General features: G+C 28.3%; 1 protein-coding gene across 2 annotated transcripts in view; it reads right to left on the reverse strand.

Moving 5' to 3' along the window:
- Positions 1 to 18,000, reverse strand: part of LOC148227368 (uncharacterized) — a 161,335-nt gene that overhangs the window by 55,432 nt on the left and 87,903 nt on the right. For both annotated transcript variants that reach the window (XM_088201797.1, XM_088201798.1), the window contains one exon: positions 3,294 to 3,428. In XM_088201797.1, coding sequence (XP_088057923.1) covers positions 3,294 to 3,428 — 135 coding nt within the window. The remainder of the gene's footprint in view (positions 1 to 3,293; positions 3,429 to 18,000) is intronic.

Raw genomic sequence — 18,000 nt, forward strand, 5'->3', positions numbered from 1 at the left:
AAATTTAACGAATGTTTTTAAATGCTTAACAACCACTGCATTTTCATACCACTGCATAAGAAAGGGTGGGTCCATGCAAGATGCTTACTTGCTTACTTCATTAGAAGCTTTTAATATAATTCAGATGTATATAAATGGCAAAAAAATATTTACGATTTTCTTATCTATTCTATTTGGGCTTATCTTTACTTTAGTAATCTAAGAAGTATATTAATAATCAGATAAGAAAAATGTACAAACACTTTACAGAATTACGCCATAAAATATGCCTGTCGGCGAACTTAAATCTCGTATTTTCAATAATCCAAAGAGGTGTTTTATCTTTATATTGTTCGAAATATAATAAAAATGTTAAGTAGCAACAGCTGTTATTGACAATTTTTTCGACGATTCGGGTATAAATACTAGGACTGTGGAGTCGGAGTCAAAAAGTCGCGGTATTTTAGCAGAAGTCGGAGTCGTAAAGAATCAACCGACCCCGACTCCTTTTTATAATTATCTTTACCACGTTAAGCGCGTTGAAGAGCGTTAATTTTTCGTGCTTAAAATAGTCAAATCTAATTTAAGAGCTTCCATAAACGCTGACTTATTAGAAGCAATTCTTTTTTATAATCTAATTCAGTTTAAATCACGGATGAAAAAGATTAAATTTAAATTTAGTATTATTAAAGATTTAAGATTATATTTATCCAGCCTGGCAAAATGAAACCAATAAAACAAGCTTTCCCCTTGCTAGTGTATTTATTAAATTTGATATTTTTATTTATTTTACTGTAATGTTTGATATTTTTTTTATTTCAAATAAATGTATTATTTGACTGACCATATAATAATTTAATTATTTTTTTTGTACTTATCTTTTTATATTTATCATTATAATAAGTCAATAAAAGTGAATTAGGTAGATGCGGCTTTTTATAAAATATTTTTTATAATTTGAAAAACGCTGACATTATTTTTATTGCTAGCAATTATATGCTGGCAAAAAATAATCTTATTAAAATTACTTAAATTGGAGTCCAACTATAGGATAACGTTGGAGTCGATTAATTTTTAAATAACTTCACAACTCTAATAAATACGGAAGCCTGAAATTCCTTTTTAACCCTACTCACACTTCTATTTATATCAGCGGTGCAAGTTTTGTGAATATTTATTATACATGTGATTTATTTGTTTTTTAGGGCAATGTTATATTGCGCAGATTATTGTATAGCAGTAATATGTCTCGTTGCGTAGACATTTTGCTGGTCGTCTCATATATTAAGTGCTCTCTGGTGACTGTGTGGCGCAAATTAAATACAAACATTTAAGCTGTGGAGTTTATTTTTTCCCAACGAGTCACAAAATTTTACGCAGCTAGGTTGAATCATTCTTATCTGAGGAGATAAGAGTAAAGAGCTTTTTAGAAAGTCACTTAATCGTCAAATTGTTCTGCAGAAGTGCAGGAAACACGTGATTAATCCTCCTTTTAACTCGATTGAGGAAGATAGTTGAGGGCTGGTGGCACGCAAGGGTAGACCAGCAGTAATCATTTGTAGACGTGGCTTAAAACTTCCTTGGTTGCCTTGTCTAGTCAAATCCAAGAGTCGTGAAGATTTCCCTTACTGCCTATAGACGAAGACTCAGCAGAGCTTCAAACCGCCCTTGATGCACTCTACACATGACCCGTGGGGTATGCCTTACAGAATAGTAAGGCACTTAAAATTAACGCACAGGACTACTATCGGAACAATACAGACAATATAAAGGCGGTACAGGCACAGTAGCCCAACAGTAGTCGAAAAAAACATCAAGAGCGCGAGAGTTTCAGGACCAGACTGCGTTCTCAGACACATTTTTGAAAAAGATTTTGCGCTGCTCAGTTATATGGATAATTTTTTGAAATGCAAACTAAGTTATTATTTCAGACAGTATTTAAATTCAAGATATTTATTATTGTGATTCATAACTTTAAAAAAACTAGAAAGGATCTTCAAACGCTCAACGACTAACATCGCGTGGTCCACGATAGAACGAAGTGGAAATAATCTTGGTTGAAGTAAAGACTCACACAGGGCTGTACCGCTGTAATGATTATCAATATACTAATAGCCAATGAACTGAGTAAAAAGTTTGTTTACACATACATATGTGGTTGCGAAATTTTGCCTCAATTTTTTTACGCAATGCAGTGGTATTTTTTTGTCGAATTTTGTTTTTTACTATTTATTTTGCTAACAGCTGTTACTTTTAGCCACCAAATAATTCTATGTTTGCACGTACAATTATTTGGTGGCCGTTGTTTATGAGCTTTAATTTGTGATTCGTAGAAATGCAATTAGCGTTTGGTTTTTGTATGATAAACCCTTTCAAAAGGTTGTTTTATTTGCGAGTTTGTTATAGGTATATTGCTATTATACATAGCAACATTATATATTAGTTTTCGTTAAATAAAAGGCGTAAACGACTAAATATTATAAAACATCACTAATAGTTAAAAAATTAAACTGTATCAGAGAAAAAGTTGAATTTTATATGCAAATCTAATATTTATGGCAAAAATCTGGTTGTACGGTGTTATTAAATAGTGGGAACAAAATAATCTGGAAGAACCTTATCTGTATAATAATACCATTAAGTCTAAGAAAAGGCAATGCATATATACGTTTTTAATTAATGGTAAGCATTTAATCTTAGATTTTGCTACTTGTATATAAATATAAATTGGTGTATTTTATGGATTATGGTAGCATGGCTTTCATAATTATTAAAAAAATATTAAAATTGCTTAGTTTATAATATTAAATTTATATATTTATATGTAGATGTTTGTATTTCATGTTTAAGAATAAATTGTATATTCCATTATATTATATATAGAAAGAACCCAAACCGTAATACGATACGATCGTTTTTGGAATTCAAAGCGTGTAATGTTCACATTTACAAAAGACAATTGACATTATCACACAAAGGCATCCAGCAATCATGTTTATCAACTAGACAAACACAAAAAGAACGTGGGTCGGCAAACAACATTATTAAAAGTAATTTGAACCGCTTTTATATGTTATAAAATACATATTTTACTGCTAAAAAAAGGGTAAATACACAACAAGTACACGCGTAAGAGCTAAAAATTCACTCTGTGACCCTTTGGGAACTCGGTTGTGGTTGTATTTAATATTATAAAAATTCCATTCATTCCCAAATTAAAAATGAATGAAAGTGGCGGTGTTTCGTGAAGGAAAAAATGATGAAAATTCTCAGAAATGCGAAAATATTCCCGGGGTAGTTTTTTTTAGCTGTACCTGTTTATCCCTGTCGTAACATTGGGCGGCTGGGGGCGCAGCCGGAAGGGGCCCCACGGCGCCTGCGCCACTCGCCACGGCCACCTCGCACACTGTGTTGGCCATCTGCATCTCCAGCTGCACCCTCACTGTACCCTGTTGAAAGAGAAAAATCGATATCAGATGTGGTACTATCGCAGGTGGAAGCAAACATCCGGGTAAACCAGTATTTGAGTGTGTGTGTGTGTCTGAGTATGAGTGTTGTATGCATGTATGCTGGAAGCTAATGAGATAAAAATTGAGATAGGAAAATATTTTTTGTGTATAAAAAAACGAATACAATCGATTTTAAACATAACTTTACACTTTAAGGATAGATACCGTAGAAAATGCTTTATATATAATATGACATAATAAAATATAAATACATGATTTATTTGTTGGCTTAAATTATACTGTTACAACATAATTTAAATATATTTTTAGAAGAAGCACTTCATAATGTGTTTAATAATAAAACACATACAGACGGATTATTATAAGTGATAGGGATAAATGACAATATTGTTTAATATTGATAATATTGCCGTTTATGAAAGAAAATATAGAATTCAAAATATGTGAGGTATTATTATAGAACGTATAAATATAAAAAAATACAAAAGTTAGAACTAGTAAACGTTTATAGAAATCATTTATAGTCCACGCATCCCCACAAATATTTTTGATTGGCAAAGACCATCGATTTTTATCTGATCCTATGAACAATTTTATTCAAACAAAATGCTATAAATGAGAATACACGACTATTTTGAGAGGCTTAAGAATTCACACATCCAGGTGGGTAAAATGGTTGATGAAAGTCCGTTTAAGCTTAGAAAGGTTTTTATGGATACAGAAAAATAATTTCGAAATAAAAATCATTATTTGGTCGTGAAATGTATAACTAATTAATATTTTACAGTGAAATTATATTTTCACTAGCAGAAATATTAATTCACTAAGTAAGCCAGTTCAAATTATATCAAACGATTGATTTATAATTTCACTGGTCAATATCAGTAAAATTGTTTTATTTCACATACGTTAAAAATATTTTGGGCTTAACAGGTGATGTGTCGCCCAGCTGCCGTTAAAACTCAATTTGATATTTTAACCCAAACCTTACTTAAACGAATTAATCAAACCTAACTTGACCTACCAAAAGTTTAAATATTATAGTTTGTTTTAAAACTTTTACTAGGTCAAGTCGAGCTTGGTATATTTGTTTAAGTAAGGTTTAGATTTAAACAATATTGGTTAGGACAAAAATTTGCTTTAAAATAAATCCATAGGATTTCCAATTAAACGAAAAAAACATTTTTACTGTAAATAATTACTTTATCTGATAAACACTTTAATTATTGTGCAACAATATTCACTATTTATGTTTATTAAATTGGATAAAATGATGTTGCAAAAACTACAAAGGGCAATGAGAGTAATTTAAAGTTAAAATATATTTACTAGTTTAAGAAAAAATAAGTATTGAAGATTAATGTTTTAGTATTTATCAGGCGCGTACGGTTAGATATATTCCTTTCGCTCGCCCGCGTGCTAAGTGAAGCGAGTGAGTGAGAAGAAGTGGGCGTGCGGATCGCATGTAACGCACGCTCTTATCTCTCCTTCACTCTTGTCACTTAATACGCGATCGAGCGAAAGAAAATGTATTTCACCGTACGCGTCTGGTATTTATATGTTAGAAAATAATATATTACATAGTAATATATTATTTATTATTGAGTATTTTAGTAAATATTTAATATTAAATTATAATTTATATAGATTGAATACTAGAAATAGAGGCAATTTAAAGATATTTTGGTATAGGAAAACGATTGCGGCTAGGAGAATATGAAGTGTGAATTTGTATATTAATATTTCTAGAAAAACCCCTAAAAATAAACATGTATTAAGATATAAGTCTGACAATAAATAATGAGCATTGATTTACATTTATCACTTTTATAATACATGTTTAAAAATAATTTACTGAAGGGGTGTTTTATTGTAGTAATGATTTTATTAACACATATGAATGTAGAATGTTTTCAAAAAGGAAATAGATATATTTAAAATAAATATGGTTTGTCATTAACAATAAATTTGGAGATCACGATAACGATATATTTGGCTTTTAACAATAAAAGAGAGGCATTGTATACGTCAGAAGGTTTAACGTCAACAATTACAGCAGCATTAAGCCTAATGTTTTTGGTTAATGACCCCTTGGTTAATGATCAGCATAATAGACCATCTAGTCGATTATGCGATTCGTCAGTGCTTCATTAAAAGATAATAGAAAATATTTGACTCTAAATCACGTCATGAAAACACTACACCATAATGACAGACTCACTCACTCGCTCACAAAAACCACTAAAGCCAATTTCCGAAAATCGCTGCGACCGATGTGAAAATTACAAAATTGTCAAATATTGAACGATTTCCACTTGACACCGCTGAAAATTATTGAATTTAATCATATTTTTTATAATAAAATATTACTTAAAAAAAATAATCGAGAATTTAAAAAATAAAATATAGATATTTTTTGCAAATGGCTGTGACTAATTTTGTTGTTGTCAGTATCAAATATATTTTTAAAATATCTGAAAAAATTATTGCCAAAGCAAATTGACTAATTAGTTATACAACTTTTTTGATTTCATTTCATAGACTAATTTTTAAATTTATATTACAAATGACTTAATGGCTTAATTATTTATTTATGTTCAATTTTTAAGATAGTAGTTTCAAGCTTAGTTATTCTACAAAATTTACGATTTTTTCAAACGTTTATCACTAACAATAACCTATCTTAATCGTTTCGTCTGTTGAATTTTTAGTTTCTCATCTATAAACAAACTAATATTTAATAAAGTTTACAATTTAATTTAGTATGTACTTTCATAAAGCAAAAAATAATATTTACCAGCTATATTTTTTTTAAGAACGTAACAAATAAATAAAATATTTAACCTAATTCGTAAAGTCGGTACCTCAAATCCCAGAATATGGATCAAAGAGAATTTTGTTCAAATTAAACATTTATACCCCGTATTTTGACTTTTTCATTATGCATTTCCATTACGGTCGATTAACTTTCTAAGGTTGGTCCCTCTTCCTAATTGACACAGGACAGAGGCGTCCAACCCTTGTAAGCGCTCGTTGAAATGTTCTCTCAGAATATATATTGCATACTAACTATTAAATTCAGCATTTTTACAAAAAAATATATATTATTTTCCCTCATATCCTAATTACTCTAAATCTTTATCTTTAAGAGGTACGAATTCATAAATTCTAATATCTTTAGAGCAATAAGGATGAAATAGGGCTTAATGTTCTGTCAACACCAACTGGATGTCGTTAAGCTTTTGCTTATCTGAAAACAGGGTATGAGAAATGTGGCGTAATGACACTATATACATGTCTATATAAATACATACCGATACAAAATTTATATGAGTGTGTGTGAGAGTGAATATATGTTTCGCGAACATATATTCAATCGCGAAACCGATGTTTGAAATGAAATATGAATACACGTGTAAGCGAAATTGGGTGCTTGTCGTGTAAACATCCTTATTATACTCGTAAATGAGCAATATAATAATATTGAATGTAGTAAATGTTTAGGCAATTTTATGCATTAAATATAATCGGAGTTAGCTCAGTGAAATTAATAATACGAATATTTAGAATATACATTTTAACTCAGAGAAATAGAGCGATGTACTGCACAGGAGTTTTATACCTCTCGTGAAATGTTTTACAAAATGGTGGCTTTAGCTAGTGGAAAGTATTCAATTGCAACATGAGCTGCATATTTCCGGATCAAATATGTATAGTGCATATTGGTAAAATGAGAGTGGAGTAAAATATATGTATGTATATTTAGAAAACTGAAGCAGCACATATGTATATAAAACCATTCAATAATTCAGCTACATACTTTTTAATTAAATTACAAAGTTGTCGAATGAACTTTATTGACAATACATATTTTTTACCTTCGAAAGGTATGGTAATAACGAACGGGTTCATTTTCCTCTTTTTGTGTACAAAATTCTCTATTCGAAAACCGATTGGCAAGTTTAACGAACTTTAAAGGTTACTACAAAAGCGTTTCTTATGTATAGCGTGAGTGAAGTTGTTGTAAAGTTTGTTACCATTTATTCTGATGGATATAGAAAATTACTAAAGCACAGGATGGTGAACGATCGATCAAATTAGACGTCCATTTCGTGGTGTGTTCCCAGTAGAAATGTTTATATCTACTCTTAAATGTTGTAGCATACCGATTAGACTGAGGAATAGCTTTCCATACGTAACACCTTTTTTCCGATGGAGCTTTTATCAAGTCAAACCTTTATCAAACGCAGGTTGGATGCTTATACGCATTTTAACTGTTATTCAAAATAAACCCAAAACTTATTCTATAAAATATAACAATGTACAGAAGTGTATTAGATTGCTTAAATGTTTATTTATAATATATTTTTTAATGTATATATATACAGTTTTTACATTTATTTAGAATATCGATAGTTGTATATGTATATTCATATACTATATAGCGGTTGTGTTTGAGTCAGAGCAAACGAATAGCCTCGAGGGCCTAGGATTTATGAGATCATGAGTTTTACTAGCCCATCAATGCATTGACAGGGTTCAAGATTAATCTCATCAGTGGGCGCAAAATACAATACGATAGGTAAACGTAGCAGCAAATAATTAAGAACGTGTTGAAGGTTATTAGAAATACTTCGAATAATTTATATATGTACGTTCTGAAAGGAGACAATTAAATAGGGATAATGAAGATCAATGAATGCCATTGAATGTGGATATGATCTATCAATGTCAAGTATGCTCGGATCGAGAACAAAAGCAGCAGAGATGAATCAATATGGCAAGGACGGTGAATCGGAATGAAAAATGGAAACGAAGGGGAGTATTAAAAAGAAGGAGATCTGTCGGTTTTATTTGTTTGCAAAACTGTGCTTTGTTTGCCTGAGCACGTCTTGAAATTGCCTTTCGAAAGACTGCCCATTAATCTAAACCATCTGGCGAAAAAGCAATGTTAGAAATACAGATCACCGATCGAATTAATCTTTCACAAAAGACACAGTTGGTAAAAATAGTAATTAGTATTAAGATGATAAAAATTCAACTTGAATGTCTTCAATGTATATATAATATTAAATATTATATAAGCATTGAAGACCCTCTGAAGATTTTCATAATATAAGATAATCATATAATAAATAGTTATTTTATTTATTTTCGATTAAATTATTTTATATATGTACATATATATTATAATACTAGGTGCTTTTTACGATGATTTTTAGAAACACTTTCATTTTACGATTATTGCGCCATAAATTATATATTAAAGCATAATATTATCATCGTCACTATCAAGACGTTTAATATATTTTATATAAAAATCATAATTTTATAAAGCGTTCTTTGAACTGCCAATTCTTAACACGCCAGCGTATAAATACAAAGCATTTCACAATTCCCATAGGATAAATAAAACAGTTAGGTTTATGTGTATTTATTACCTTCAGTGTTTTAGTTTGGTAAACTGTGAATAATTTATTTATAGTTTGAATTTGTTATACTATATCAAAGCAAATAAAACACAGGCAATACAAAAGTATTTTAAAAATACAACACAATTTTATTATTTATGTTTGATCGTATTTTTATATTTCAGTCCTTTAGTATTTAATCCAGATTGAAAGTAATGAGGGTGGAATATTTTTTCACTTCACTTAAACGCAGTATTTTCTACCTTAGGGGCTTTGTTTCATCCCTAGATGATGCTATATATATATATATTTAATACCTCAATCCACTTTTCAAAGTAAAATTTTATAAATATTATTTTCATAACGTGGCAAAAAAGAGCTCAGTTGGTATTTTTTTGTTTATGGTACAAAAAATAAAGAATCCCTAATTCCCGAACCATATTAAAAAAATATTACAATTTAACAAAAAAAAATTATAACAGATTAAAGAATACATGTTCATATTTTTGTATAGTTTAAATACATTTTAAAATTTATTTTTGACAATTAACAACAAATAACTATAATTATGATAGAATTAAATATGTGGTTTATAAATTAATTGACGTGTATAAATTAATTAAATATACGCCTTTGATTTCGAGTCATTCTTATCGCAGAAAAAATAGAATACTGTTTTGTGTGTATATAATATTTACTACTATATAAACATAGTGTAAAATAAATTTACAACTGATGAAAATTATAAAAGCGCTAAAAAAATAGCAAATAAACTACTCTGATTCATCTATTAACAATTTGTATTAAGATTTTCATATAGATTATCACGATCAAATATATTGAAAAATATATCCATACAGAGTTTGATTAGAGAATGTTCATTATTACAGAATATTTATAAAACTTATTATTTAGAATGCAGGTAATATTTATAAATTTATTCATTTAAATTTACCAAAAACTTTAGATAAATTATAAAACTATTAAAGCATGATCTACTGGCTTAAAAAAGTAGTTCGGTTTATTTTAACAAATCGCGGTAGTTCATTTTTATAAGCTATAACACAGGGAACAAATCCATAAATTTAGTGTACGAATCTAAATTAATTTATTCAAAAAAAAAATCATCATAGAAGATAACTGCCTAGAAAACTAGTTTGTGCCAGAAAAGCAACGGTTTGATATGCAAAAAATCGAAAAATGTATTGAAACTTTTCAAGTATATTTTTTAAGATAATCCCGAAATAAAAATCTTTTTTTAACAGTTAGCTTTGTTTTGAATGTTAATACCTGAGAATATGCGGCGAAATTGACTCTCGATAACATCAAAGAACTTGACACAAAGATTTTATCTGATCCACACAATTCTTTACAAATTTCTTCTCCCGATAACAAGTTATTTAGATCGATGCTACACTAGGGAATAAAATCACATACAGATGATGTGAAAAAGGGACAAATGAAATATTTTTCATCAAAGCGTTCAACTGTTTATTATAATATATTTCAAAAAAATGTGAGGTGGGAGAAGATTGTATATTTTGATTCGTTAAAACAAAAATACACATTCAAAATATTTTTTTTGCTTCATTAAAAAAAAATACATTACCTTATATACAATGTTTATATCAAAAGTGATTTGTCATATACCAAGCTTTTATTTGCTTTTTTAAAGCACTTAATAACAATAACATAATTAGTGTTTCTTACCGAGAATTTCCCGAGAAAAATAATAAACCATTTCTTGTAAAAGCAGAAAATTTTCATAGCTATTTTTATTATTTTAAAATGTTTACAAGTATATAAGAAAAAATGGGGCCCGTTCTAGATGTTTAATTTATTATGTTTAATTGGCAGATTGCAAAAATTAATGGGGATTTATAGAAAGTTACGCCATAAAATTTGGTTGTCGGCGTAATTGAATCTCGTTTTTTTTAAATACAAAGAAGTTTTTTATCTTTATCTTATTCAGTAGCTGTTATTAACATTTTTAATACGTGTGTGTTTATATTTGGGAGCCCAAACTTCTTTTGTAGCTTGACAAATGTCGGTACTTCGATTATTCGGGTCAATTATAACATATCATCATCCATTTAGAAAACGATAATTTAGAGCTAAGCTCAAAAATCTATTTGCGAAATAAAGAATCAAAAAAAAAAAAAAAAAATTGTCAGTCTTCAAGAGAGTAATGTAAAAAAACAAATATCTCACGGATTAATATAAAAAAAAAATCAAAATATTTTAACCATCAATTTGTAAAATTAGTTTTGTCGTTAGATAATAATTTATTTTACAACACGCCAATAAAGCTTTACGGTCTTCAAAAATATGGAGAACAACGACGTAATGCAAACTTTTAAGAGAGCTTTGGAAATTTTATCCACTTTTAACATACATGTAAACAAAGCTTTTGCCTTTGAATTGATGCTTATGTTTCGAAAACTTATATTCGAAACAAAGCAAACACACAGTCGCAATCAAAGAATGCATTCTGCTCTGGCATACCTTAACTTTTCTCGTTTCGTCGAATTTTTGCTTAAGCACCAATGCGAATTCCGTACAAAAATTTAATATCTTCAGTATACAACGTATAAATGTATTATATGTGTAGTAGCGGTCTGTTTTACGTTTTATAAATTTAATATGAAAAAAAACAGCAGGTTAAGAACGTGAAGGATAATTGTATTAATATAAATTCCTGACAAACATTATAAGGTAAATCAGTCTGATGTTTATTATATTATGTACTATACACAAATACGATTTCAATATTAGGATAAAAGAAAAAAAATATAAACTAAAAATATTTTTGATATAAAAAATATGACTTTTCAATTATGTCAAAGTAAATATACTAGTTAATCTTTTAAATGAAACATAAAAAACCTCTATTAAATGTTCATTTTTATTTTCTTGACTCAAAATTTAATTTCTTTTATATCATTTTCCCACCCTTCGGTCAATTTTTATATTCAATTAGCATTAAATATTCCGATAGCCCCTTTTTACATCGTCTGCATTTTACATTTTTTATTGAAAATTTTAAAGAATTATTATTAGTGTTTTTTGTACGAATATATATCAACTTAATAACAATATTAACTAGTAGGTACATATCATATATATGTTTTATTGTATTTAATTGTTCTGATTATTTATAGTAATTTTATTTAAATATATTCGCATAACTAATTTTAAAATAGTCTAGTTATATGATAATATAGAACACTGTACTATCCATAGGGAATACTTAAATTTATAAATATTAATTAAAAATAAATAATTATTTATAGTCATGACTGGTATTTAGAAATAAAAAGTTGCTAAAAACCAATTTGCAAATTGTTTTTTGTATTAACTTATAAAATATTAAATTTAAATGTTTGGTTATACCAAACACATATGAGTCATTGATAAAATATGCTACTAATTACCCACATTTATTTACAAAAAATGTTGTCGTATTTGACAAAATATGTAAAAGGCTTAAATACTTGGTGGAAAGTTGGTAACGACTTTTGCGCGTATTGGCGCTCTCACTTCACCTGAGGACTCACAGGTATCATAGTAGTAATAGCCTGGATGCAGATTGTGAAATTATTCGTACGGTTTGTTTCTTAAAATGTATTAAGGTAACTTAAGTTTGTATCAAAGCGAAAAGTCGTACGAATTTTATTTGGCAAGATCACTAAAAAGCAATAATTTTGTTTTAATTATCTATATTCTAATAAAAATGCAAAGATTGTCTGTAGTAAAAATTATTTAATGTTTCTAAATTCTTACTTTGCAAGTAAAGCTGGTGGAGGTTAGTCCTAAGGTAAGAATTATTAGAGATTTTAATCGATTAGTTACAGATTATTTGTTATGGATTATTGTTCATATAGAACTATAAAATATACTTATGTATATCATCAGTGTTCGCATCAGGAATTTATACAGCAAAAGTTTGTTTTTACTACTGAATATTTTTTAAAAACTAGTACAAAAGTAGTTTTGTCTGATGGTTTTTGCTGTTTATATAAATTCAGACGGAAAAATATACAGGTACAGCAGACCCCCCAAATAACACGGTAAATTGGAGACGTGCTATTTGGGTGGGTGTAGTGGAGAACTAGAAAATACATTTTTTTGGCTCGCTCACACAAAGTAACGGGCACTCAAATAGCACGTCCCCAATTTACCATGTTATTTAGTTTACTGTATATCTAAAAATATTTTTCTTTTTTATAATAAAATCTGAGACTAGTTAGCTAGTGTGTTTTTGAGTGACCAAATTATAAATAAAATCAAGAATCGTTTATTTAATTGTGAGAAGTAAAAAGTATTTTTTTAAAATAAGACTCTCAAAGATTTTACTTAGGGATAAAATTAGACCAATTGATCTGTATACTGGCTAAGATAGTATATGTTTCGGATTTTGGAATTAGTAATACTGTAAAAGTATTTTAATTTAGCTAAGTATATTCGTGCTTTTATGTTAAATGTCTTGAAAAGTATTTTATGTTTTATCTGCTCCGGAACTAGATATCATAAGGTCTAATCAGATGATTATCTTTAAAAATGTCGCTCGCTAAAATTCTATACATATTTACTGTAATGATTATGTTACAGTCTCAAGGTATATATTTAAATTGTATTAAAATATTTAACAAGCTTTATTGTGCATAATTTATACATCACAGAGTACATAGTGCGACTGTTGCTCTTTAAAACGAAGTAACGGTTTCATTACCGAGCTTATGTAAACTGTAGCACGAAGCGCAAACAGCGCTAAAGAACTTTCGATATACATAGATATATTTATTAGAAAGTACACCAGCAATAAAAAATTCAAATGAAACAATTCTAGCGTTCGAATAGAAACTCGCTGAAACCGATAATAACGCGCAGGTCGAGGAAAGTAATCACTTCATTGTTGCCAGGTGGCCCTTAAGTAGAAATCGATAGCTCAATCGAACAAATGGAAACCATACGAATGTAACAAATTACGTTTGATCGAACGTTGACATCTGGAAGGGTTTTCGTGTGGAATCAGATAAAAGCGGTCATCCATAATCGCGTTACATGCCAAGTTCGTAAATGAAAACTCGAAAACAAACTTAGGCTGTAGAGACGAAGGCGAAGGAAGTTATTACTATATCTTAGGAATGATCTCGATATGAGAAATAACCGTAAAACTGATTAAGCGGTGTCTAGACTAAATTGATTTTAAGATTTATATCGTTGGTATTGGGGTTTATTTTAGATTTAAACTTTTAATTTAATAATATACATATATGAGAGATATTCGAAAAGTTTACATTCAAGTTTGGATTTTATTTAATCTGTTTGCTTGCAGTATGTGTTTAAAATGAACTTGTTAAGTTCGTATAAGATATTTTTTGCTGCTGAACTGCTGTTTAAATTAATCGGCATTTTCATATTGTTTGGCAATTACTTTATAAATTGGTGTATATTTAAAGTTCATTTTTTATAAAAAATCATAATTTGTCGAAAAAAATTAGGTGCAAAGCTTGAAGTAGGAGCAGTTATTTTTATTACCAAGTAAAGAGTGGAAGGAATAGAACAAAAAAAATTCATTGTCTAAAAAATTATAAATTTGTAAGACGTTATTAAAATATATATGAATGGGTTATTTGCAAAATAAAATAGTTTTTAAATACTTTTTAAACATTGTATCTTGTTTTTCTAATATACCTCGTAGATAGCAACCTAGCCATATATTACGACGCCACACTTTTAAACCAATAAAAAATTTACGACGTAACATGATGGATAGTCACTACTTCAATATTGTAGCTGAAGTTCAATTTACACGATATAGACTATACACTATCTCTAAAAATAATATCTCATTTTATATGAGCTTGAACGAACATATGTATTGCTAAAAGTAGCTCTAAACATGTGTCTTTATTAAAAATAAATATTTATTAACTTATTTATCCATATTTATACATACAATCTTCAGTTTTTCATTAACTCATTTAAACCAGGCTATTAGATTTTACCTACGAAGGTACTACGTTTGATATCGATTTTTACCCTGGGACAAGGTACAGTCACATTATCGTTACAGTGGCAATATCAGTTATTATGTTAGATGCAATTTCCTTTAAAACGTCTTTTGTGCTTATTTACATTTTTATTGATCTATAAATTATATAGCAATATAAATAATTAAATTATATTTTTCTGCGTCAAGTCATGCAATATTGAACTAATTTGCTAGTAAAAAGAATACAGATTTATACACTTTGGAATACTGCCATTTGAGTCTATCAACCCAGTAAGGATTGTTTAGTAATTTATTAATAATGTAAGAAAGAAAAAACTTTTTCTGTTTATAGCAAGTATCGTAAATTATATATAGTATAAATAAATGGCAATTATTCTTAAAATAGTCACTAATAAATTCATTCGAACATTCAAAACAATATTGAAAGGGCCCAGTACTGTTAAACGTTAAACGTTTTACAAATAACTCGCCAAATCCCAAACTAATATTTATCGTGGCCTATATCGCATGTTTTGGTTTGAACTTATATTAAAAAGCATACGTAAATTTTGTAAAAATACAAGTCTGACTGAAGATAAGAAAACATAATAAAAAACACAAAAAATATATATTTACTACAAATGTCTTGTTTCAATCGTTATAGCTATCTATTTCTGACATTGATATAAAACAACCAAACGCATACAGTAAATATCTCAGCATACCCTAAAGACATAGCGTAGTCAGTACGGTCTTGACTGGTAACCCAGAGGCCGCGAGTTCTAGCCATGGAAGTGAACTCTATATTTTTTTTATTAAAAACCGGCCTTAGTTTTGAAATGGCATATATTTATTATAAATTATATTACACATAATAATTAATAATTAAACATGTAAATGTCACCGACTTCTAGACTGACAATTCAATTGATTTGAATGCCTACATGTATTTATTATGTCTGATTAATACAGATTTACCCCGTTATAACGCATTGGGCTCACGCAAGTTAAGAATGAAGATTTTGAAAAAAAAAATATGGTAAATTTGATATTTTAAATAAATATGATTTATGATTTAAGTGACAATAATATTTTTTTTATCGTTAATATAATTAAATTAAATGTATTTAAGTTATTAAAAATTAAAATAAAAAAATAACAGCTGTAAAATATATTGGTTTTTATTATTAAAAGGTTATTATTAAAATTTTAAAAACCGTACTGCATGATTATTTTAAAAATGAAGGATCATATAGTCTCTTTTATACGTGATATAATAGACAATTAAAAAATAAGTTGTGATCAGTTTTAGTAATACTGTATTTACAGAAATCGTTTTTATGCAATTCTCAAAATATATTTTATAATACAAGTCATTTAAAATTAAATTTCCATTCTATATTTATAAAATAATGCTGCTAAAAGTGACGACCTTTATCTAAAATATTTATCTTTAGACTTCTGTCGATGTCATATAAACACAATAAAACTGGGAATAAACATATTTTTTATTGAATATGATGAATGACACGACATTTGTCGCGATCAAGATGTTAACGAAATGTATACATACGTCTCGTTTTGAAATTTTGACATATGTCCTGAGATTCTGACATAGGATAAATCCCGCGGGAAAATGATGGAAATTAGTACTGAGCCGACATGAAAGCTTCCAAACCCACAGAATTTGAAAACGCTCTCAATTCCGATATATAAAATATTATTGGAAAATCACATATCTATAATGTAAAATGTGTATTTTTATAAATATTACAAAAATATATGTCGTAAAAGATGGTAAACGCTTACAATCGCTGGGTTTAAAAAGCTCTAGCCTGTGGAGCGTCTCACTTTGTAGACAAAGCTTTCGTAGTGTGGTAATAACCGTCTCTTCTTGCACCCTCTCTTACATACGAGTATAAGGTTTCCCGGCCGCAAAATAGCCATCTAACCACAGTATCCTTAATTAGTGCAAAAGACTTTCATTCCGCCTCAATGGGTTTATATCGTATAAAATGCTTGATTTAACTTTAATTGCGCTAGATCTTACTTAAAATTTAAACTTATGTTTTAATATTTAAGAGTAAAAATAAAATATCAATTCATCACTTAATGCCAGTTTCAAATATAATTATAAAACAATGTTATGTTATTTATTTATTTATTTCACTAATTATTATATTAGTATTAAAATTATTGAAATATAAATAACGATGTTTTTTATTTCTTTTAATCAACATTTAAATACAACTTTTACTTTGATTAAATAATAATTAGGATTATAACTTCACACTAAATTAATTATTGTGTACAATATTGGACTGGAATGTGCAGTGTATCTACACAAGCATAAACGTGTTAAACTGAACGTAAATTGCAAGTAATTAGATTAATATAGTTAGTTACACTGCATTAAATTTCAACTATTATTTGAAATCATAAATCTGTAACCTAATTTATATATCAATTTACATATGGTATTGATTTTTTAATTTATTTTCGGTTTAATTAATTTTGCAGCATTATTTTAAAATTATTTTCTATACGTATTTTTATAACTAATTGAAATATATGATGCTGAAAATTCTTTTTATTACCAGTCATATAGATTATATATGAATATAATGGATCAATTGATAACGTTTTAGTATAGTTGCTTGAAATTAAGAAAAACTAAGAGACCTATTCTTTTTATATTTACATATGTATATACATAGATTGGAAAGTACTTCAGAAAGAGTGTACAAATATAATTTTAATTAATTTCGAAATGTCAACGGTGAAGAACAAAGGAATATAGGATACGATTTGAAACATAATATATTTATATCAGGGATTTAGATGAGACGGTTAAGGAGAGGTTGTAGGGTATTTTGAGCTCAGAGTCGCAAAGAGTAACTATGCACAATTTGATTTACATCGGTCAAAGGGTGTAGGATTGTGGAGAGTAAATATATAAACATAGGATTCTAGAGAGTTATATTTACTTACGTATCCAGATTAACGCTGTAGTTATGCAATGAGATTAAACTGTGTACTATATAAATATTATATAACATGTTTATCTTAGGTAACTGTTAATTACGACGATTTTTTAGACAAACAGAAAATTGAAAATTGTATCAGATATTTTTCTTTACAG

The sequence above is a fragment of the Plectrocnemia conspersa genome, unplaced genomic scaffold (assembly GCF_051122295.1).
Source record: "Plectrocnemia conspersa isolate PC_06_02 unplaced genomic scaffold, ASM5112229v1 ptg000013l, whole genome shotgun sequence".
NCBI classification, from domain to species: domain Eukaryota; kingdom Metazoa; phylum Arthropoda; class Insecta; order Trichoptera; family Polycentropodidae; genus Plectrocnemia; species Plectrocnemia conspersa.